The sequence below is a fragment of the Gavia stellata genome, chromosome Z (genome assembly GCF_030936135.1).
Source record: "Gavia stellata isolate bGavSte3 chromosome Z, bGavSte3.hap2, whole genome shotgun sequence".
Classification (NCBI taxonomy): domain Eukaryota; kingdom Metazoa; phylum Chordata; class Aves; order Gaviiformes; family Gaviidae; genus Gavia; species Gavia stellata.
This window is the reverse complement of record NC_082637.1, coordinates 55,861,604-55,886,074: the sequence shown is the minus strand read 5'-3', so window position 1 is coordinate 55,886,074 and position 24,471 is coordinate 55,861,604. Positions and strand designations below refer to the sequence as shown.

The following is a 24,471-nucleotide window of genomic DNA, read 5'->3' as shown; positions in this document are numbered from 1 at the left end:
AACAAGGACACGCACACCAAGCCCTGCGAGCTACAGCCGCCAGGAAGAGCGGCTGCACGCCCCCAGCACCGCCTGAAGGGAGCCCGCCGCGCCGCTGCCTTCCCCGGCCCGTGGCTGTCTGAACGGAGCCGAGCGCTCCGCCCCGCCACCGACGGCGGCCGGCAGGGGCCAAGCTTCCGCTGGGGCGCCCGCCGCCGCCGCCGCGTCGGGCAGTCGTTCCCCGGTCCGCCGTCCCGCCGCCGCCGCCCGGCCATGGAGCTGTGGCAGGTGCCGCTGCTCTTCTCGCGCCTGCCCATGTTCCCCTTCTTCGACCTGGCGCACTACCTGGCCTCTGTCATGGCGCTGAAGGAGCAGCGGGGTGAGCGGGGGCGGTTGGCGGGGCGGGACGGACCCCCCCACCCCGGGGTTCCCCTGTCGTCCCCCCGTGTTTCCCCGTCCCTCCCCCACGTCCCCCCGTATCCCCCCCACCGTGTCCCCCGTCCCCGGGCCGGGCCAGGCCAGAGGCGGGGGCCAGGGAGCCCCCTGCCACCGGCCGCCCTAGCCCCCGCTGGGCAAGGGTGGCCGCCGCGCAAGATGGCGGGGGGTGCCTGAGGGGAGCCGGGTTGCTCGCAGCGGGGCGGACGGCGGGAGCGGGGCTGTGCCGGGGGGTGCCGGGCGGTGCCCGGGGTGCCCTGCGTTTGCCCGGGCTTTGCTGCTGGGTCTTTCCGGGAGCTGCAGGTGTCTGGCCCGGCGTGGGGTGTTACAGCACCTCAAGGGTCTTTTGCCTCGAGGCCTGCCCAGCCGGCAAAATGCTAGAGAGCGTTGGGGTTTTTTTTTTTACTACTTTTGGATTTTATTTGTTTTTAATGACGGTGAGTGGCTAAACCTCAGTTCCCGTGCGTGCTCCCACAAAATCTCAGGTGGCTTGTGTTTTGTTTGGTGTAGAGAGAGGTTGGACTTGATGATCTTACAGGTCTTTTCCAACCTTAGTGATTCTGTGATTCTGTTTGTCAACACTCCTCGCGGCCTCTGAAGCGAGAGCCTTGTGAGCAAAAGTTTCAGCTTTTACGCCGGAGCATTGCACAGACCCGCGGCTGGGTGCTGCTGGGGGGCTCTGCTGTCAGTGGCATGCCTCTCCCCGCTCTGCCCCGGCCGGCTGCTTGTCTTGCATCGAAATCCAGATGTGTCTCTGTTAGTCCGTGTGCTGGTTTTGTCTGGGATAGAGTTAATTTTCTTCATAGTAGCTAGTATGGGGCTGTGTTTTGGATTTCTGCTGAAAACAGTGTTGATAATGCAAAGATGTTTTCGTTATTGCTGAGCGGTGCTTACACAGAGTCAAGGCCTTTTCTGCTTCTCACACCACCCCACCAGTGAGTGGGCTGGGGGTGCACAAGGAGTTGGGAGTGGATACAGCTGGGACAGCTGACCCCAACTGACCAGAGGGATATTCCATACCATATGATGTCATGCTCAGCATATAAACTAGGGGGAAAGCTGGCCGGGGGACCGCTGCTCTGGGACAGGCTGGGTATTGGTTGGAGGGTGGTGAGCAGTTGTTTTTGCATCACTTGTCTTTCTTAGGTTTTGTTGTTGTTATACACCTTTTAATTAAAATGTGGTGGTGGTGGTGTTAGTATCATTACTATTACTAAATATTTCATTTCACTGATAAAACTGTTCTTATCTCAACCCACAAGCTTTCTCACTTTTACTTTTCCTATTCTGTCCCCCATCCTGCTGGGGCAGGGGGGGAGTGAGCGAGTGACTGTGTGGTGCTCTAGTTGCCAGCTGGGGTTAAACTGCGACAGTCCTTTTTGGTGCCCAAACAGGGACTCAAAGGGTTTGAGATAGTAACAGATTAAAGAGAGCATATTAGAAGGGATTTCTATCTGCTAACAGTTGCAGGTCACAATATTGATTCATCTGTTCTCGACATTAGTTTATTTGATCTGCAGCATGCTCTTTTTTTTGCTGTACCTGTTAAAGATTGGTGGTGGCTTTTGCAGTTTGGTGTGCTCCATAGTGATTAGTGATGTTTTGCCTGGGAGATTTGTTTTTAAAACACTGACCTTGAGCTTAATCTGGTATTTGGTTTCTGTACTGAAGCCATTACTGTACTTCAGGTACCATCTCATGGAGACAATTAATAATTATACTTCTTCCTCTGGGAGGTTTTTTGTGGCACAAATACTGAGTGGCACCCTTGCTACCTTCTTTTGTGATGTTGTCTCCCTCATTACAATAATTATCTTGAACACCCTTGGGTAGTTAAAATACTTCCATTGGTATTTCTTAGAAATATTGCTTTGGTTTTGTCTAAGGTTAACAAGCAATTTAGGAATATGACCCAGGCTTCGCGAGAGTATGGTCATGGGTGGCACGGCATGTGGGAGAATATGGGCACGTATCTAGAGAACTGCTCACCTCCAATGGTCTGGAACTTCACTCCCGAACAACTACAGGATCCTGATGAAGTGATAGAATGTTTGAAAAAAAAAAATGCTATGGCTACTCCAAAGAGGCACATCTTCCTGCACTGTGCTGGGCCCTGGCCAGCATCTACCAAACACTGCTCAGTATTACGCAGTACTCTCATGGAGAAGAGAGGGAAAACAAACCAAGCGACACTGTGGCTAAACCAGGCACTGTATCAGTCGCCCCTATAACTAAAAAGAAACAGTGGAAGTGTAAGTCAGCTCGTTTAGTAAGGGATGAAGAAGCTTCTCCTAAGAGGGAGCAGGAGAAAGAATCAGAAGAGGCAGCCTGTTCTACGGCAGAGCAGTCATAAGAACAGGAGGAGGAAGAGACTGAAATCATAAATGAGACAGAAACCACCTGATCCCTATCCCTAGGTAAGCTGTGAGATATGCAAAAAGATTTTAGCTGTCAACAGGTGAGCTGTCAACTGGTTACTTCGATGCTGGGATATTGGGGCCAGTAGTCAGGAATGAGAGGGTAAGGAAGCCCGGCAGCTGGGATCCCTTGCTAAGGATAAGGCCATTGACAAAGGGATTGGAAAAAAGGCAGGAGTCCTCAGTCTTTGGCGGTGACTCCTGTCAAGCGTGAAGGACAGGTATCCCTTCAAGGAAGAACTTGCAAATTCTCGAAGGAAAAGGACCAACATTGAGGGGGGCATCCCGTATCTGAGGGAATTAGCCATGTTGGAGGTGATCTATAATGACCGGGCATCCAAAGAGCCGGATGAAATCTGGTGCACAGGGTCCATGTGGTGAAAGTTGGTACGAAATGGAGCGAATTCATACACCCACACCCTGGCCATAATGAGCTGGGCAGACACTGAAGAACCAGCTATAGATGAACTGGCCAGACAACTCCGAAAAGACGAAGATAATCTTGCTCCCTCCAAGTGTGCAGTGTCTCGGCTGTGGACAGACACAGAGTGTCCCAAAAAATGTTTGAGCAGGCTGAGGTTTTCCTCATGCACTCCAACCAAGGCCTCAGCTATTAAGAGTCAGCCTTTTTCTGTTCAAGGGAAAGGGTCCCAGTGGCGCACACCACATGCAACCCTGTGGTTCTTCCTGTGTGACTGGGGGAGGACATGAGGAAGTGGGATGGTCAACCTACCTGGAGACTAGAAGCTCAGGTACAGGAACTGCAAGGGAAAACAACAGCCAAAAAGCATTCATCCAGGATAATTACTGCTCCAGTGTCTGTTGGGCAGAGTAGAAGGGCTGACCATACTTTTGATCCTGATGAAGTGACTTCTGTTTTGCAGTTACAAAAATCAAGTAATGAAGACTCAGACCAGGAATAGAGGGGACCTGCCTTCGGCCAGGCAGAGGAAAGGAACAACCGGTTTTACTGGACTGTGTGGATTTGATGGCCTGGCACATCAGCCCCACAGGAGTATAAAGCTGTAGTGGACACCGGTGCAATATTGCACCAATCGGGACTCCCTGGTTCCCATCCATAAGTTGATCCATCAACTGGAAAGTTAAGGAGTGATCAGTAAGACTCATTCATCCTTTAATAGTCCCATATGGCCAGTGCAAAAATCTAACGGAGAGTGGAGGCTAACAGTGGACTATTGAGGCCTGAAGGAAGTCACACTGCCACTGAGTGCTGCCGTACCAGACATGCTGGAACTCCAGTATGAACTGGAGTCAAAGACTGTGTCGTGGTTTAAGCCCAGCTGGCAACTAAGCACCACACAGCTGCTCGCTCACTCCCCCCAGGTGGGATGGGGGAGAGAATCGGAAGGGCAAAAGTGAGAAAACTCGTGGGTTGAGATAAAGACAGTTTAATAGGTAAAGCAAAAGCCGCACAGGCAAGCAAAGCAAATCAAGGAATTCAGTCACTACTTCCCATCGGCAGGCAGGTGTTCAGCCATCTCCAGGAAAGCAGGGCTCCATCACGTGTAACGGTTACTTGGGAAGACAAATGCCATCACTCCGAATGTCCCCCCCTTCCTTCTTCTTCCCCCAGCTTTATAAGCTGAGCATGACATCATATAGTAGGGAATATCCCTCTGGTCAGTTGGAGTCAGCTGTCCCGGCTGTGTCCCCTCCCAACTTCTTGTGCACCCCCAGCCTACTTGCTGGTGGGGTGGTGTGAGAAGCAGAAAAGGCTGTGACTCTGTGTAAGCACCGCTCAGCAGTAACTAAAACATCCCTGCTTTACCAACACTGTTTTCAGCAGAAATCCAAAACACATCCCCATACTAGCTGCTATGAAGAAAATTAACTCTACCCCAGCCAAAACCAGCACAGGCTGTCAAGTGGTATGCAACAATAGGTATCACCAAATGCGTTTTTCTCAGTCCCTCTGGCAGCAGGGTACAGGCCACAATTTGCTTTCACATGGAGGGGTATCCAGTAGACCTGGAATCGACTGCCCCAGGGGTGGAAACACAGTCCTACCATTTGTCATGGATTGATACAGAGTGCACTGGAACAAGGTGAAGCTCCCGAACACCTGCAGTGTATTGATGACATCATTGTGTGGGGCAACACAGCGCAGGAAGTGTTTGAGAAGGAGAGAAGAATAATCCAGATTCTCCTGAAAGCTGGTTTTGCTATAAAACAAAGTAAGGTCAAAAGACCTGCACAGGAAATTCAGTTTTTAGGAATACAATGGCAAGATGGGCATTGTCATATCCCAATGGATGTGGTCAATAAAATAACAGCCATGTCTCCACCAACTAACAAAAAGGAAACACAAGCTTTCTTAGGTGTTGTGGGTTTCTGGAGGATGCATATTCCAGGTTATAGTCTGATCGTAAGCCCTCTCTATCGAGTGACCCGGAAGAAGAACGACTTTGAATGGGGCCCTGAGCAGCAGCAAGCGTTTGAACAAATTAAATGGGAGATAGTTCGTGCAGTAGCGCTTGGTCCAGTCCGGACAGGACAAGATGTGAAAAACGTGCTTTACACCTCAGCTGGGGATAATGGGCCCACCTGGAGCCTCTGGCAGAAAGCACCTGGAGAGACTCGAGGTCTCTGGTCTTGGGCCCCTCACTACAAGAAGGACATTGAGGTGCTGGATTGTGTCCAGAGAAGGGCGATGAAGCTGGTGAGGGGTCTGGAGGACAAGTCTTATGAGGAGCGGCTGAAGGAGCTGGGGTTGTTCAGTCTGGAGAAGAGGAGGCTGAGGGGAGACCTTATCGGTCTCTACAACTACCTGAAAGGGCGTTGCAGAGGGCTGGGTGTTGGTCTCTTCTCCCAGGTGACAAGTAACAGGACAAGAGGAAATGGCCTCAAGTTGCACCAGGGGAGGTTCAGGCTGGATATTAGGAAAAATTTCTTTACTGAGAGAGTGGTGAGACACTGGAATAAATTGCCCAGGGAAGTGGTGGAGTCACCATCCCTGGAGGTGTTCAAGGAACATGTGGATGAGGCATTGTGGGATATGGTTTAATGCGCATGGTGGTGTTGGTTGATGGTTGGACTTGATGGTCTTACAGGTCTTTTCCAACCTTAATGATTCTGTGATTCTGTGAGGTTGACCTTTAGGGTTTTGGAGCCAGGGATATAGGGGATCTGAAGCCTATTACACTCCAACTGAAAAAGAAATATTAGCAGCATATGAAGGAATTCAAGCTGCTTCAGAAGTAGTTGGTAGTGAAGCACAGCTCCTTTTGGCCCCTTGATTGCCTGTGCTGGGCTGGATGTTCAACGGGAGGGTCCTCTCTACACGTCGATGGGTCCATGACACATCAGGATGTTTAGGAAGGGATGCAACATACAAATGGGCTCGTGATTGAGGGGTGGACTTGACTATTGATGCCATTGCAGAGGTTATCCACAAATGTCAAACACGCACCATAATCAAACAAGCTAAGCGGCTAAGGCCTTTTTGGTACAGAGGACGATGGCTGAAATATCAATATGGGGAAGCCTGTCAGATTGATTATATCACACTACCACAAACCCGCCACGGTAAGCAGCAGTGCTTACAATAGTGGAAGCAACTACTGGATGGTTGGAAACATACTCCGTGACCCATGCCACTGGCTAGAACACTATCTTGGGCCTTGAAAAGCAACTTTTCTTGCGAGACAGCACCTTTGAAAGAATTGAGTCAGACAACAGGTCTTGTTTCCAAAACAATCTCATTAAAACTTGGGCCAAGGACCATGGGATTGAGTGGGTGTATCACATCCCCTGTCATGCACCAGCCTCCAGGAAAATTGAATGATACAATGGACTGTTAAAAACTACACTGAAAGCAAGTGTAAGTGTGCAAATAAGATTGTCTGCAGTTTTCTTTAGTCCATCTGTCAATACATAATGTCTAACTGATGGCAGAAACCACATAGGAAGTGCCCAGACAAACTTTTCTTGCTTTCTCAGAACTAGAGGCATTGGTGAAATCAGCCAGGAGTTTTATTGAAAACCTTTTTGCAGTTTAAGATTTTAAAAGTCCCAAGAACAAAAGGGCTGAACCCCCTGAAGTAGGTTTATGCATGCAGAGAAGGAATGCGGATCACAGGCCAATGACTTGCTGTCAGGTATTACATCTGAGAGGAGAGTGGCTCGACTTACGGGTTTATATCCTTCACACGCCCTGGATATGCAGGAAGCTGTTAAGGCGATTCTGTCTTCTAGGAAACATAGCTTGGGAATCTGATGGGCAGGTTGTGTGCTAGTGACTTTTCACCTTGTACCCATAGATTGTAAAATTAAATTAGGAAAGCTTCTCACTCCCAGTAACAGGAGTCTGGCTAGAAAATCTTTTGCACTATGGTTGTTAACCCCAAGCCTAGTTTTTAGTTGTCACAAATGTAGAGACTAGCCTTGTTTTAATGTTTAGAATAACTACTTGTGGTGTGGCTTTGGACAGTTACAGTAACTGTGCATCCCAGCTGATAACTGTGTAGGAAAATAAGCTGCCTTTCAGGATTGTAGTGCAGATTTGGGAGCTTCTGCTTGCTTCATATTTTTAAGGCTCTGTGCTGTTTGTTTAGTGAGAGCTTTGTCTTTGGTCACTTCCTAAATGTGTCAAGGTGAATTTTTACTTCCTGCTGAGAAATTGCGCTTAGCAGACTGTGAAGACTGATACAAAATGCTTATGTATGCTAGCATCTTCACCAAATTTTGTTACTACTGCTAAAATTGTTTCTGGATGCTGACTGTGGCATTGTGTAACATAACTGTTCCATTCAAAAAGGGACTTTCTGTCCCAAGGTATTTGACATTCTCATGCACTACCTTTAAACTTTCCTTTGGAATGCACACACTTAAAGACCAAGATGAGAGGAGTCTCTCTGCTTTGCTAGTATCAGCATAGCTTTAGTGAGACAGCACTTCTGGACAGTAGAAGTGCTGTCTGAAGTCTGGTCAGATCCATGCCAATAATTTTTTTTCTTCTTAGCTTAATACCTGGAAAGCTCAGAACTCTGGAATATCCTCTAATACTTTGAATTAATAACTGTAATTCAGGTGACTGCATGCTGGTCTGTTGCTCACTTGTCAGCGGTTTGAACTGAATATTAAATCATAATTGAAATAGCAGTCATTATGAAATACTCAGGATGGATATATTATCATTGATTAATATTCTCTAGGCATTACTGTATGTTCTTTTTTTGAAACTTTAAACAGTAGCTGTATTTCACAGGTGAATAACTGGGTAACCTTAAGTGGCTGGTGATATAAGAAGTATGTGGTCAAGTCAGAGCCACATTTGTTTTATCCCAGATTACTGTCTCATTAAAATACCAGCCCCCCCCACTTAAAATCAGATTCAGTGTGGGTATTTGTATCATGGATGGGCACACACTAACTGGGACTTTTCTAGTCCTTCTAGCTAGATTTTCTTGCTCACTTGTGAGTGCTGGCAAACTACAGCAGTGACAACCAACATGTTGCTATCTACATGTTTTAAACTAAAGACTTCTTGGTTAGTGCATTTGGGATTGCTTAGGAGTTGCTCATTTGTAACTCCAGTCAGTTGTAGAGCTGACAATTTTCTTTTCTTGGGATGGAGGGACACCAAAAGTTGTTGAGGGTTGAGGAAGGAGTGTGCTGGTTTTGTTCTTTCAAGCTTTCTATGACACGATTCTGGTCATTTGAATAGAACTGATTTTTTTTTTTTTTCATAGTTTTGCTAAATTAAATCTGAGTCTATAAATCCTTTAGCTTAATTGATGTTATTATATACAGTTGAATAGGGATGCTAGAAAAACTTCTGCAAGTCCTGCTGGTTTGCTCTTTAGATGTCTATGTGGTATGTATTCCTGATTGCCTATTCAGAACACATCAGAAAGGTTAAAGCAGATCTTATCCTACTGACAGAAATAGTTTGCTGGCAAGGTTTTTTTTATTACAATTGTCTAGAAACAACATTTGAAACTGTATTCAACAATAGTCCTTGCGTTTTGAAACCTTATCTTTGCTTTCTGAAGTGTACCATTTTCAGGATTAGTGGTCTTTTAGCAGATCATATTTTGCATGGTTGTATGCCTCATTAGTTTTACAGGATGCATCACAGGACAAATATAAATGACCACTTTTTAAAAACATGTGACCCACTTAAAATGGAGTTTGTTTTCTGAAAGGTTACATCCCAGTCATAATTTAGGTAGCAATGCTAAGATAAGCTTTAAAATAGCATCAGCATTTTTTGCCTCATTGCCTTCTATGTTGGGTATATTCCTTGTTAGAAAGCAGATATGAATTGTTAAATACTGGTCTTTGAGCCAAGAAAATTCTAATGTTGACCAACAGAAAAATCTTGAAGTCCAGTAGAGTTTCCAGTCTTTTGTCCTTTTACACATAATAGCTTAATGAAGAAATTTACATGCTTTGTTATGGAGCTTCCTCATAGAGGGCAATCTGGTAATAATAATAGTAATTCCTATATGTGTCCTCAAAGCTGGAAACCACTTGCTAGTTGTGGGGGACGGGACATTTGGAGAAGCAGTGATTGCTGAAAGGCAGGGGAATGGATTGAAAAAGAGAACAGATAGCTAATTTTGAAACAACTCCAAGATTTCATTGAATTTTATTTTCTTAAAGTTTTTTTTTTTAATTTGGCCTTTAGTGTAGGAAGTATAAAATCACAAAAATATTTTCACAAAGTATGTAGGAGAGAAGGCAAGTTGACCTAGAAACGATGTCAAATGTACAGTAGAAATCAATTTAAAACTTTTCAAACCTGATACATGAGAATCTTCCATTTTTTTCCTTAAAACTAGTTGTTACTAGCTGTATTTCATTAATTGCAGTCAATGTCCATGGGTGTGAAAAATAAAATGCAGTGTGTTGAATTCAAAGACAGAGCACCTGGAATGGTTTCTTTTTGTTACGTTAGTAATCTGACTGAACACCTGATGAAGTGAAAAAGAAGCTGAGTTTCGAGTTTCAGTTAGCTGGCTCTCAGTCATGCTGCATTTTGTGGGGAGGGAGGAGGTAGTTCGATATTCTGATGAAGACCGCAGTAAGATGTGAAGTTGATCACTTCTCTGCTAATGCAAGTTGAGAAGCTTCATGCTGATGAAAGAGCGGTTGGTGCACACCCACCCGACAATGGATGTCTGAAGTGTAAGATTATTTTTTTTTAAACCTGGTCTGGAGGTTGACAGTTCTTGGTTGTGGAACCTCCTGTCGTGATCTGATTATTGGTCTTGCTCCAAGACCAAATGACTGTGCAGATTACATCCTGTATTACGTCTGTCCAGGAGTTAAAGCTTGTGCATAACGCAACAGCTGATCTATTAGCAATACTCCCCAGTTCCAGCAGATGTTTCCTTGTGATTTGTGATTTACACTGGCTGCCTCTGTTAGCTGGGTTTTCTCATTGTCCTGTAAAGTTTGGGAGGTTTCTTCTCTATATGGTCACTTTGTGCTATAATGCCATAGTAGCATTTAGTGGAGTTACTGAACAGAGAGAACTGCCGAATGTGGGGTAGGATATTCTTTTGTTGCAAGAAAAGGAATTTGGTTCTTTCATGCTAAAGTAGGTATAGAGTAGTATGTGTAATGTGACTGTGTCATCAAACAAGAGAATAATTGCCTGTGAGAAGGAAGCTACTGTAGTTCTTTTGGACCAGCGAGTGTCTACTTAATGTAATTTTGCATTTTTTTTCTGAATGCAATGGCTGTCAGCATTTTTAGATTTATTTTTTTTTTTAATTGAGGAAACTTCAATGTAGTAAACAGAAACCATTAATATTCTGCAAGTGTCTTACCGTTTTCAAATATGTTGGTGAAAATAGGACCACATTCAGTTATATGGGATCTGGATGTAATGGCCCACTTTATATTTTTACTTTTGCTGTTAAGTAACATTAGCAGGCTTTAGAATTTTCTCCTGTTAATTTTATGCACATGAACATAATTGACAGCTACTTTGGAGAAGTGTCAATGCACAATAAAAAAGCTGAGCATAACTGAATTGGAACACCAGGTATTGCAGTATGGAAAATAAATTATGCAATAGTTTTAAAGAAAAAGAGATATTATTTTATATTCAGATATTCTGTAATACTTAGGAGTCCTCATTTTTATAATTTGGCTGTTACATAGGAATTTAGATAGTGCTGCAATACGTGATAGCTGTGCCAGCACTAACACTGGAACAATCTGGTTAATACTCATCTATGAAGTGAATTGTATTGAGAGTGCTGTATTCTCTTTTGATACATTTGAGCTTCTCTTCTTGGGTAAGAAGCTGCTTTTCCCACAGAAATGCCTGAAAACCCAAAAACTTCTCCTCTGGGTTGGGAACGTATGTCAAATTTCATTTTGGGGCAGACACTAGGTTTCATCTCTGCTTTTGTGAACTTAAGCCTTTGGACTATGGAAAATGAAACTAGTTCAGGCAAACAGAGCTCTGCACCTGTGTAAAGGGGAAGCTGTGGCAACACTGGACTTTTGAAGTGGAAGGAAATAGTCAAAACAACTACCTGAGGATATTTCTGGCTTTGATAAAGTGTCGTTTCCCCCTGAAACTGCTTAAGGCTTCCCATTACCTCCAGCATAATCTTTTAATATTGAATACTCTTTTGGCATAGTTCAATTGCAGTTTAAAAGGGATAATACATTTTAAAGTTAACAAAATAAACCAAACTAGGAACCTTTTAATAACAAGGGAAACTTAGATTTATTATTATGGCTTCAGGTAACCTTTCTTCTCTGTTCAGGTTTGCAGGTGAAATGATTTAATAATTGTTTTGGATACTGCTTTCATTTTGTTCGGCAAACCCAGTTAGCAGGGTGCTATGAGGAAAAAGGAAAATGGTGACCTTGAATTCATGAACACTCAAAAGCAGAAATGGAATTTGTAGAATAACCCCCCAAAAGTTACCAATACGAATCCTGTCTAGGTCAGCAAAGCCACTTGTCTGTTTCTAATACGAATTTGAAAGCAACTGTGTATCTATGCCATTTTATTAACAATGAGACCTCTCAGCGATGCTCTGAAAGCTTTTTCTTCTTGATAGCCAAACAGTTATAATAAACCAACCCTCAAAAGTTGTTCAGAGAACACAATGTCAGTCTCTCAGTTTTATTGAGATCGCATATGCTTAAGTCAGTGTATGCTGAAGTTTGTATTTCTGAAGACTTTTCCTGTGAAAGCCTACAGATTTCTGCAGGATTTTTCATTACCTCAAGGAACAATGCTGGACTGAATGATTTGAAAAATACTGAATTTTAAAACATGATGTGAATCTCAAAAGTTTATTTCTATTTATGCATCTTTTCCCTTTGTTTCAGGAGCTGTGGAAGTATCAGTCCGAAGTCCAGTTGCCTGCTGGTTTAGTGCTATGCTTTATTGCTTTGGTGGTTCAGTTTTGTCTTCGTTGATGCTTGCAGAACCTCCAATAGCATTTTTGGCAAAGGGCACAAATATTCTACTGGCGTCTTCAGTCTGGTAAGCACCCACAATTGAGTTAGATGAGTACTGTTGCTTCTGAGGAAGCTATACTTTGTAAACTGATATTATACCATCAAGCTTCCATGTAAATCAGACGCTTAACTTAAAAACGTTATGGATTCAGATGGTTTCTCTTTATCCAGAAAGTCACTGGAGCAAAATAGCTGTTATGATTCTGTTCTATAGGAATAAAATGCTCACAAGAGAGCAACTCCTATGGGCTGTTGTATAACGAAATGCTCAGTCACTAGACTGGACTTGCCTTATACTTTTGTAGTATTCCTGGTCAAACAGCTGAAAACATGATTTTGAAATAAAGTGGACTTCAGTTACTGCTTTTCTGGTAAGTCCTAGGTAGTCATAAAGTATAGGTAAGTCATAAACTTAGTCTAGTTTTTCAGTAGTAGCTCTTGAAGACCAGAACCTAGCTGATGTAAAAATTTTGAACTTTTCTGTAACTGGGGATCTAAGACACAGATCTTCTTTCCTATCCTCTAGTTTCTGCTTCCTGACATAATTTTTTTTCTATATTTTGCCCTTTACAAAATGGGTGGGTGTTGTAGTGGAAGACGGTAGAGGGCTGAATGGGAAGTCAGTTATGTGAATGAGGCAGCAATGTGTCCTGTTTTGGAATTCAAAAAAAGCACTGGAGTTTTTTTCATACAAATGTGGCCTTCCAGTGGAGTTCATTTGTTCCAGAAAGCGATCTTTGAAGAAACCCTCAAACTTCACAAAATTTATGAGCAGCAGCGGGCTTTTGAATTTAAAAAACTCAATTTCTATCTTAGAAGAGCGTTATCTGCTTGAAATCCTTTAATATCTGTTCCTTGTAGTCCCTTCGGTTTTATAATTGCAAATTCATTAAAATGAGAGTAAGTGTTTCTATCTGTCTGTGTATATCTATATATTAGTCTTCTGGTCTTCACATTGCAATGGAAGATGACAGATTTCATTTAGGCAAATCAGTGAAATAAACAGTGCAGTATTAAAAAAGCTTATAGAATCTGCTTATGGTTCATATTAGTCTGATGCGGGCAACATGACTGCTTGTTTTAATAAATGACACGAGTTAGGAGTACACATAAACAGAACATGATTTCTGTTGAACTTCACATGGTAAAATGTGATTTGCAGTGCACAAATAAAATGAGGTTTTAATGAGGAGCTATGAACATTATGAAACCTTTTAAGCTTCTAGTTTTACAAAGTTCCCTCTTCATGAGTATAATGACTTTAATTCTCAGTCCCAAATCATGTGAAAAGAAATTCCCCAAGCCATACGTCAAACTGGAAAATAAAAGGGGTTGTGTGACGCTTCAGAAATTCTCCTAAATAGTCTGTAGGAGAGCGACATCTACTGTTGGCAAGTGTTGCTAGCAGAAATTAGAGGCAAAAATGCCGTGGTGGGACTGCAATGCTAGTCTCAATCCAGTTACCTGTGCTTCAGGGTCCTAAACCCACATTCTGCAATTGTAAAATAATTCTGGTTAGTGTTGTCTGTTGAGTACATGGCTTAAATGGCTATTTGCAGAAGCCGTTAAAATACAGGCTCTCTATACATCTTTGACTTCCTATCAACTAAAGCTTGGTTGCATACAAAGGCAATTGACTTTACAATAGGAGAAAAAGGAAGAATATAAGTAGTTCAGAAGTAAAGCTAAAACTGAACACCACAGCAGTAGTTAGCTATTAATGTAAATTCCAGTAACATTCTTGCATGTGAGAAATAGGCTATTGTATGCTCCACTCTGGTAGGTCTTGAAGAGAAGACGCTTTAGAAGTTTGCAGTGGCAAGGTACTATATCCATTGCAGAAGAAGATAATATATAACTAGGACAGGACTTCAGCTAAACTTTGTCTTTCTGGGGAGGAAGCTTTCTGGCATTCTGCTGTAAAGGATAAGCATTTTTTCTGAAAAAAAAACCCCAAACCCCGAGTGCTGTCCTGATTTCTAATCTTTAGCCGTGAGGCATGACTATTGCTAGTTGTGATGTCTGCTAGTAGCTCTAATGAAGTAAACTAGATATGAGAGGTGCATCTCTGCATTGCAGTCTGAGTAAACAGGAGAAGGATACAGCCTTAGAAGTGATTGAGCTCAGAAGCCTAAACCAAGAGGCAAGTATCTTTTTTTAGAAAATTAAAAAGTACCCTTCCCATCTTTTAAAGGCTTTCTCTGCTTTTACTTAATTATTACTCTCTTATTCCTGTGCTGAAATAATCTAGATACTTAATCTTGATTATTTTTTGAGACCTGGAATGTTTCTGTAAGAACTGAATTTTGTTTATGATTGAAGAGATACAATAAAACACCACATAATGTAATATTTTAAAATTTACTGTCAGTTTAGGATTTCATTGTTAGCCATCTTTAACTTTACTTTTTTTTAAAAGCAAGTTGATAAAAGGTATTATTAAGTTTTGAGTACTGTGCTTTCAACGCTTTGAAAAAAGAAATGTGCTTGTAATTGGCAAGCTGGAAAAGCTAGAATTGGTGGTTACTAAGATGTGAAATGTGTTTGAAAGTAGCTGTGCATTTCACCTGGCATGACACTAACTAGTGGAGGCATTCTTGCTGAAGTTATATAATTCCATGTACCTATCAGTATGAAAGTATGGTGTCAGCATGTGATTTACCACCCTGTTGTAATCCTATAAAAAAACCCCAGAAAACAAAAAAACCCCAACCAAACAAAAAATAACCCACAAAAACCTAAACCACACAAAGTCAGTCAGCCACTAATTTAATAATTTGAATTATAAACCCATGATATGTAAGGTGTAGAATAGTTGGTAACATTTAAAGCTCTTTCTCATGTATTTTTATGGATTCTTCTCTGGGACGATGAGGCAGGAAGAACAATTTCAAATAATGTTTGATGATTTTGGTGCAAGAGCTCAAGTGTGCTCAGAAGCATTTCAAATTTGTTCCAATATGTCTACCACACAAGACAGTGACTCATCAGTAGTATATCATGCATTGCTAGTCATAGTCCAAAAATATCTTTAAAGATTATTAGAAAATTAATTTCTTAGCAAAAACTTTTGAATGCTGCTAATGGATTTTCTCATGATTTTCAGGTATCTTGTGTTTTACTGCCCACAAGACATATTCTACCGGTGCTTTGCCTTTCTGCCTCTTCGGCTTCTGGTTGCAGGAATGAAAGAAGTGACTAGGACTTGGAAGATAACAGCTGGCGTTGCACATGCAGACAGTCACTTCAAAGATGCCTGGCTTGTCATGGTAGCTGTGGGCTGGGCCAGAGGTAACATGCATAACATCTTGTTCTGATGGATTGTGATGTTTTGGAGTGGTATTTAAATGGCTAGCCCTTCAGCATAACCGCAGCACCATTCCTTCCTGTGCTGGATATGATAGTCCTAATACGGTCTGTTATCCCCTCAAGGGAAAAGCCTGTGCAGCAGTTTTCTGCCTGGATTAAGGGTGACATTGAATGACTTCGAGGGAAGTTCATCTTATCCCTTCAGAAGGTCTTGTGAGGACTTGTAGGGTGGGCAGTTGATGGCAATAAAGAAATAGATTCCCTGTGCAGCTTCAGTGCTATTACTAAACTTTCCAACAGCTGTTGGAAAGCTATTTCCTCAGAGCTGTTTTCCTCGCGTGTAGCTGAAGAAGAGAACTTGTTTTCCTAGGTTTTTGGGTTATAACCGTTAGCTGATTTTAAACACAGGAATGAACCTTCTTGCCTGCCTGCTGTTTGGAGTATGACTCTGGAAGCTACCTTTCTAGCAGCTGTATTTGTAGTTACAACATTAGAATCATTAGAATCACTTCAGGAAGTAGTAGTGCAGCTCTTGTTTCTATTTGCTTGATTCTGTTCTGCTTTGGGAAACAATACATGTTAATGTGATGATCTAATGTATTCCTTTCCCAGCTTATAATACAGATCAGTCTCATTGGCCAGAGTGTCTAACACCTCCTTACGTCTTCTATTCTTTTAATGTAAAAATATATATCCACTTTTCTTTTACTTTGGCAATTCAGGCATTTGATTGTAGTGATGAGTGCATCTGTTCAGATGCTGTCACATAAAGGTAAACCTGAGGTTCTTGCTAAGTAACTAAACCTCTGAGGTTTCATGTTGGTCCCTCAAGTCATGCACGTATAAAAGATTGGATTAGTCACTTTAAGTCTGAGCTTTGGGTGCCTGGTGTAACGAGTTTTGCTGAGAGCAGTAATAGGTTGCACAGTAGTGGTAGCAGTCAGTGGAGGTTTATTGTAAATCTCTGCAATTTCAGGAGCCGGTGGTGGCCTAATTTCCAACTTTGAGCAGCTGGTGAGAGGAGTGTGGAAACCTGAAACCAATGAACTACTGAAGATGTCCTAGTAAGTTTTTTAAAAAGACTGCAACATGTTAACTGTTGTTTTGTTAACTCCTTGTGTTGACACTCACTTTTAGTGGTTCAGATTAAAAAAAAAGCAGTAGGATATGTTTGTACTCTGTTTTGGTGTGAAAGACTAGTTGATGATCTTCAGTAATTTTAGCAGATGTTTTAATCATTTTAGGTTCACAGCACAATAACACCAAATGGGAAAGAGGAGTCAACACAAACTATTTGGCAGTAAGCAGTATTGAGTCAGTAGGAAGTTGCTGGAAAGCAGTATTGACTCAGTTTGTCTTACAAGGACATGATCTTCCATCCAAAATGAAAGGACAGTGGTACAACAAGTATACAAGTGGAGTCTGCATTTTTGGTGCATGTTCTGAGCATCACTAAGATGGCTCCCCTTGAGCGTTGTCACTTTTACTTTCTCTGCCAGTATTGTTTTCCTCCACAGATACCAATTATGTGAGAAGGTGCAAGTTGGTTATTCAATACAGCAAAAATGTACTGCAAGATAAGAAGTGTTACTTCTCTTGCAGAAGCAAAGAATGGGAATATTACATGGCTCCCGGTTTAGTCTCTACAGTAAAATGAGAATTGAGACAGGCTAGAAAGCCACAAGCTAATACCGTAAGTCAAGATAAGCTCACTGTGGTATTTTACTAAAATTTGTTTGACCTTTCCCATGTTACTCTCAGGTCTTTAGAAATAATATTTTAATTTTTTTAAAAGTTATCTTGCTTTTCTGCAGCTACTCTTAGTAACAGAATAAAAGAAAAGAAATTTATAGCCTTTCCTGTGGCAATATTTCAACTTTTTTATGGGTCATGTTAGTTGTTGTTTTTTTCTGAAATTCCAGGTATTTAGAATTTCTCTCCCTCTGTCACTGCCTATGTGGCAGTCTTGAAAGCAAATTTCCAGAAGGAAGAGGTCACTGTCAATAATAGCACTGTAAACCCAAATAATACTGTATTTACAGGTGCAACACTAGAGCAGTGCTTGTTGACTCTGGCAGCTTTTGCGTATATTCTTCTTCTCCATGGTGGATGTGTCTCAAAGTAATGCAAAAGGGATTTTTAAAATTCTGTTTAATATGTAAAGCTTAAGAATATTAAATAGAAGTAAGCTACAAAGTTAAATGGATAAAATATTCTGCAAATGGATGAGATGCCTGTATACACAGAGTTGTTTTTTGGACTTCCTGAGCAGGAAGTTGATGCAGTAAATCCCTGAGTTACTGAAAAGACAGTGAAGAATGTGTCTATGCTAGATGCTCTGTAATAACAGGAATGTCACCTGTACATGTCACATGTAGATGCAGATTAAGAAATGCACAGAATTTTTCTGCCAGTATATTAGTGCTCTCTCTTCAGATTACTTTAGATAACTGACCAAAGTTCTTGTGTTTTCTGACTGCATACCTAGCAAGGGATTTACCACCACAATGAAGACAGCTAGAAGATGTAGACCTTTGCATGTCTTGAGTCAACACAGCTGTGTTGGCAAAACCTGGTAACATAGGCCTGGCTCAAATCAACTATAAGCTGACTATGACACTAGGAACTGCTGGAGTGTCACAGTGGACCGAGACAGACTATGTTGTTCTTCAACACCTTAAGCAAATCCTTGGAGTAACTAACACCTGGAGTATAGGAGCGTAGTGTATTTTTAAGTCTAGTCCGAGTAGTGCAAGCTTTGTGATTTAACTCTTTAGTAAGATATATTGGGAGAGGAAGAAGGGGAGCAAGCTGATGTATAGAGTCTGAATAGAGGCACTGATTTGAGGAGGATTTGTCAAATATAAGTTTGCTGGGTGTGTAAAGTGGTGCTGAACTTAATGCTTGTCCATATTATGGACAGAAAGCATAGTAATAGTATATAAAGTGAAAGTCTTAGTTTAATTATAGCTAGGTTTTTGATCTTGTCACTGTTACCACAGGTTTTCATTAGTTCTATTCAGAAATAATTCTTTTGCACACTAAGAACATTTATGTCTTTCCAGGCCATGGCAGCTTTCACTGTAGAGTAGAGAAGAGAAATTAACATTGTTTGTTTGATTTCCAGCCCTGTGAAGGTAACTTTGATAGGAGCAGTTCTTTTCACCCTGCAACACAGCCAGTACTTGACAATAGCAAGACACAACCTTGTGTTTTTATACACCGTCTTTCTTGTTGTCTCCAAGGTAAGAATGTGAAAGTGTGGCCAATAACTGAATAACAGAAAATATTTTATTTCATTATTTCAGAGCAAAAAATACACCCTCAAACATTCTACCACAAGTTAGAATGCATGCTTCTGGATGGGAAGGCCAGCTCCTACTGAAGTCTTAAACCTGTGTTTAGTCTTCTGTACATGAGCAGAACAGAAAACCTATTCTGTTACTGATAACTGTTTGAGGGGCAGGGGGGTGGGAGGGAGAAAAAAATACGGAATTTTGCCACCCAACAGTTAATATGCCAGTCTTGTGTGTCCATACTCTCAAACAAAGCCTGTGCTTGTAGTCCTGTTCTCTGCCTTTTGCTAGCTGCTTAATTCCTTCCTTGTACCTGTGCAGTCATCTGTGGGTTTGCAAACCAGTCAACTAGGTTCTCATCTAGCTTAAATTGTTCGCAACCTAAGTGTTTAGGTGGGAGGAGAAAGTGTATCAAAACCACTTTGAAGTAGCTGTAACTACTTTTATAATAAAATAGATACTACTTCTCTACTGAATCCTTTAATCCCTCCAGTCTTGTTCATTTCTAGGATGATGCCTATCTTCAGGATTATTAGCTAATAAGAAAGTGTAGTCTCTGCGTTAGCAGAAGTCTGGTGATTTTAAGAGCTTCAGAGCTGCTGTTGAACAGACTAGAGATTGTCTTAAAGTGGTGGTTGCCAGTCCCCTTTCTGTGAAGTAGCTGACAAGTTTAATTCTAGAGAAGTTGCTTTAGGGAGACAAGACTTCAAGCTGATGCTCGTGATTCTCCACCTAAACCAATAAAGGCGTTTTTGAACTGGGGATGCTGGGAATGGAGAAGGAAAGGAATGTTATTCTGGAAATGAGAAATTACAGCTGTCTTCAGAAGCTGGCTGTCAGGCTGCACTGAAGTGAAGAAGTTCTTAAACTGATAGACAGTCAGGAACTTGAAGATCCACTTAACTAATAAAGCACAGTTGTGGGTCTGGCATAGTCCTGTAGTAGTGTCTTGTTTTAGAAACTTTTCATGGCTCTGAAAACTACAGAAAATGTTGCAATATAAACTTGTCCAGTATCTGGATCCACAAAACAGTTTTTTCTGTCCTGATTCCAAGTTACATATTCTAAGGAATTTCCACCTAAATATCTCAACTTTATGGAATGAGTATGGCTGTCTGGAATTCTAACTAAAGTCTGGCTGTGCATATGTATGGTTAGGTGCTTACACATTGCACATATGTTAACACCTTACACATATGTTAGGTGCTTACACATTGCATTCTTTCAATTTAAATGGAAGTAGCCACTCTGTTTACGGTTTTTCAGTTTTAACAAGATCCAAAACTAACACAGAAAAGTTGTTCTTCACCTTAGTTGTATGACATTAAATGTGGATTAGGATGATTTTAGTAAACTTACATAGAAAGTTTTTTTGCATATTGTTTGTGTATAGCTGTGTGAAGAGTGTAAGTCAGAAAGAAAAGCATTCTTTGATCAAATCAAGCTAAACCGAACATATTTCTGTTCTTGATGGCCTCATGCTCACGTGTAAAGTTAGAAATGCCAAACATCCATTCAGTTTTGAACTTGTTTTCAATCACTATGAAGTCATTAAAACTTTTTTGTAACTTGATCCTTGTTCTTTGTAGGTAACAATGATGTTGACAAGATCTGCAACTTCTCCATTTGCTCCCTTTGAGGCTGCATTAGGCCATATGTTCTTTGGCTTGCAAAAGACACCATCCAAAGTGAAGGGTGAAGGTGCCGCATCTTCTAATGGCTCTTCAGTCTGTGACCGGTCTTCTGAACAGCACCGTGATGGTGTTAAGAAAAGACAGGCAAAGAAAACAGAATAAGTGGCTTAAAATGCTTGATAGTCATAACCTTTGAAGGTGTTTGTATTTCAGATTAGGCTGGCTGAGAAATTTGTTTAAAGAAAGAGAGAACAAGATTGTATACTACAGTGGTGTTGTTTGCCTTCGGAATGTGTTTTGTGAGCTACTGTTCAGATGTCTAAAAGCACATGTTGGATTTGTAAGTTAAAAACTACGAATCTTTATAGTGGTTATAAGTTTACTAAATTTTGTATTTATGATAACTTTAAGTGCTTACAGACTAAAAAGATAGTTTCAAAATGCGACAATCAGCTTTGTTATTTTTTCTGATATATCACTTGTTTCACCTCTTCCTGCCCTGCCCTCTCCCCTCGAATTCTTATGTTTCATTTGGATAGCATGGATTTGTACTGCCAAGTGTTCACAGTAGCATGTCCCAAATAAGAAGGTAATCATCTGAGTAAGGCTTAATCACATTGCACTGTAAAACCATGAAAATGTACCTAACTAATGCCTTTAACTAGAAAAATAACTGAATTACTGTTGTAATTCACATTGCACTGGTCCAGATTTTCTTCATTTGCTTAAGTAAATATTTTTCATACTTTCTATATTTTAAAATAAGAGTGAATTATCTGGCACTTTCAAAAATCTTTACAGTTAGCAAGTAGAAACATTTCAATATTTTCATTGTTGGCTTACTTTGACACTTTTTTTGGAAGCATTTGATGTATAGCTGTTTTTCATGTTACATAGGTGATTTACATGTGGTTTGTAGTTATCTTTTGGTTTGACTGGGACTAGACATCTCCACCTGCACTTTTATCCAAGCATACGGATTTTTTTCTTTTCCAAGCCAGAATTCCTTTAAAAAAAAGAGTACTGGACAGTACATTTACCTAGTTTCTCAAGAGTTCAGACCTATTATGCCTGCTGCTAATAAATGCCAGCACTAGTTTGTAGCAATTACCTCTGGTGCTATGGGGAAAGAAGCCTGGTGCCACTGGCAGAATTTTGGGTTTTTTAATCATGGGTCAGTTTACACGACACCAGGCCTGCTGGCAACAGATGGGGTACACCTGTCTTGAAGGAGAAAAAGGATCTTTGCACAGGAGTTAGCAGGGCTCATTGAAAGAGCTTTAAACTAGATTTGAAGGGGGAAAGGGATAAAACCAGGCTCTCTAGAGATAAGCCTGGGGACAGCATGTCAATGTTTGAGGGATGGTGTGCTAGCGAGGTCCTTCTGTCTGCCATCTCAGTGGAGGTAGGGGATGGAGAGCCATGCGACAGGAAGGACGCCAGGTTTATTGATGTGTTAGAACCCACAGAAGTGCCTGAGAATGGTCATGTAGGAATTAGGGCTTCTCCCCCGAGAAAGGTGGCGGGATCAGTAGCTCGACTGAAGTGTGTCTACATCAATGCACACAGCATAGGCAACAAGCAGGAGGAGCTGGAAGCCATTGTGCATGATATAGTTGCTATCACAGAAACATGGTGGGATGACTCGCACAACTGGAGTGCTGGAATGGATGGCTGTAAACACTTCAGAAGGGGCAGGCAAGGAAGGAGAGGCAGTGGGGTAGCCCTGTATGTTAGGGAGTGTTTTGACTGTCTGGAGCTTGACGATGGTGATGATAGAGTTGAGTATTTATGGGTAAGAATCAGGGGGAAGGCCAACAAGGCAGATATCATGGTGGGAGTCTGTTGTAGACTGCCCAGCCAGGATGAAGAGGCAGGCAAAATATTCTATAAGCAGCTGCGAGAAGTCTCTCAGTTGATAGCCCTTGTTCTTGTGTGGGACTTTAACTTACCAAACGTCTGCTGGAAATACAATACAGCAGAGAGGAAACAGTCCAGGAAGTTCCTGGAGTGTGTGGAAGGTAACTTTGTGACACAGCTGGTGAGGGAGCCAACTAGGGATGGTGCCCCGCTGGACCTGTTGTCTTGTAAACAGAGAAGGACCTGTGAGTGATGTGGTGCTTGGAGGCTGTCTTGGGCATAGTGACCACAAAATGATAGTGGTTTTGATTCTCGGAGAAGTAGGGAAGGGGGGTCAGCAGAACTGCCACCTTGGCCTTCCGAAGGGCAGACTTTGGCCTGTTTAAGAGCCTGGTTGACAGAGTCCCTTGGGAGGCAGTCCTGAAGGGCAAAGGAGTCCAGGAAGGCTGGACACTCTTCAAGAAGGAAGTCTTAAAGGAGCAGGCTGTCCCCACGTGCCGAAAAACGAGCTGGTGGGGAAGAAGACCGGCTTGGCTGAACAAAGAGCTTTGGCTGGAACTCGGGGGGAAAAAAAGAGTTTATGACCTTTGGAAGAAGGGGCAGGCAACTCAGAAGGACTACAAGGATGTTGTGAGGATACGCAGGGAGAAAATGAGAAGTGCCAAAGCCCAGCTAGAAGTTAATTTGGCTACTGCCGTAAAAGGCAATAAAAAATGTTTTTATACATACATTAGGAACAAAAGGAGGGCTAGGGAGAATCTTCATCCTTTATTGGATGTGGGAGAAAACATAGTGACAAAGAATGAGGAAAAGGCCGAGGTACTTAATGCAGTCTTTGCCTTAGTCTTTAATAGTAAGACCAGTTGTTCTCTGGGTACCCAGGCCCGTGAGCTGGAAGACAAGGAAGGGGAGCAGAATGAAGCCCCCACAATCCAAGGGGAAATGGTTAGTGACCTGCTACACCACTTAAGACACCCACAAGTCTATGGGGCTGGATGGGATCCACCCAAGTGTACTGAGGGAGCTGGTGGAAGTGCTCACCAAGCCACTTTGCATCATTTACCAGCAATCCTGGCTAACCAGGGAGGTCCCAGTTGACTGGAGGTTAGCAAATGTGATGCCCATCTTCAAGAAGGACTGGAAGGAGGACCCAGGGAACTACAGGCCTGTTAGCCTGACCTTGGTGCCAGAGAAGATTATGGAGCAGATAGTTTTGAGTGCCATCACATGGCATGTACAGGACAAGCAGGTGATCAGGTCCAGTCAGCATGGGTTTGTGAAAGGCTGGTCCTGCTTGACCAACCTGATTTCCTTCTATGAGAAGGTGACCTGCTTAGTGGACGAGGGAAAGGCTGTGGATATTATTTACCTGGACTTCAGTAAAGCCTTTGAACAGGGTTTCCCCCAGCATTCTCCTGGAGAAACTGGCTGCTCATGGCTTAGGTGGGCATGTGCTTCGCTGGGTAAAAAACTGGCTGGATGGCCGGGCCCAAAGAGTTTTGGTGAATGGAGTTAAATCTGGTTGGTGACTGGTCACAAGTGGTGTTCCCCAGGGCTTATTATCAGGGCCAGTTCTATTTAGTATCATTATCAATGACCTGGATGAGGGGATGAAGTGCACCCTCAGTTAAGTTTGCAGACGATACCAGGTTCGGTGGGAGTGTTGATCTGCTCGAGGGTAGGAAGGCTCTGCAGAGGGATCTGGACAGGCTGGATCAATGGAGCAAGGCCAATTGTATGAGGTTCAACAAGGCCAAGTGCCGGGTCCTGCACTTGGGTCACAACAACCCCATGCAACTCTACAGGCTTGGGGATGAGTGGCTGGAAAGCTGCCCAGCAGAAAAGGACCTGGGGGTGTTGGTTGATAGCCGGCTGAATATGAGCCAGTAGTGTGCTCAGGTGGCCAAGAAGGCAAATAGCATCCCGGCTAGTATCAGAAATAGTGTGGCCAGCAGGACTAGGGAAGTGATTGTCCCTCTGTATTCAGCACTGGTGAGACTGCACCTCGAATACTGTGTTCAGTTTTGGGCTCCTCACTACAAGAAAGACATTGAGGTGCTGGAGGATGTCCAGAGAAGGGCA

The 24,471-nt window shown here is 42.5% G+C and overlaps 1 protein-coding gene across 1 annotated transcript; it reads left to right on the top strand.

Annotated features, from left to right (window-relative positions):
- Nucleotides 1-246: 246 nt before the first annotated feature.
- Nucleotides 247-20,807, top strand: TMEM38B (transmembrane protein 38B). Its single transcript, XM_059833994.1, has 6 exons — nt 247-358; nt 12,159-12,315; nt 15,397-15,581; nt 16,576-16,663; nt 18,727-18,844; nt 20,485-20,807. Exons 1-6 carry the CDS (start codon nt 253-255, stop codon nt 20,689-20,691), a joined length of 861 nt encoding a protein of 286 aa, XP_059689977.1. The 5' UTR covers nt 247-252; the 3' UTR covers nt 20,692-20,807.
- Nucleotides 20,808-24,471: the final 3,664 nt, after the last annotated feature.

Bases quoted from the DNA above. Each gene is read 5' to 3' on its own strand.
- TMEM38B (XM_059833994.1), top strand. From the start codon at position 253: ATGGAGCTGTGGCAGGTGCCGCTGCTCTTCTCGCGCCTGCCCATGTTC. The intron at 15,582-16,575 runs GTAACATGCATA...CTGCAATTTCAG, and splicing joins AGCTGTGGGCTGGGCCAGAG to GAGCCGGTGGTGGCCTAATT. The intron at 18,845-20,484 runs GTAAGAATGTGA...TGTTCTTTGTAG, and splicing joins TCTTTCTTGTTGTCTCCAAG to GTAACAATGATGTTGACAAG.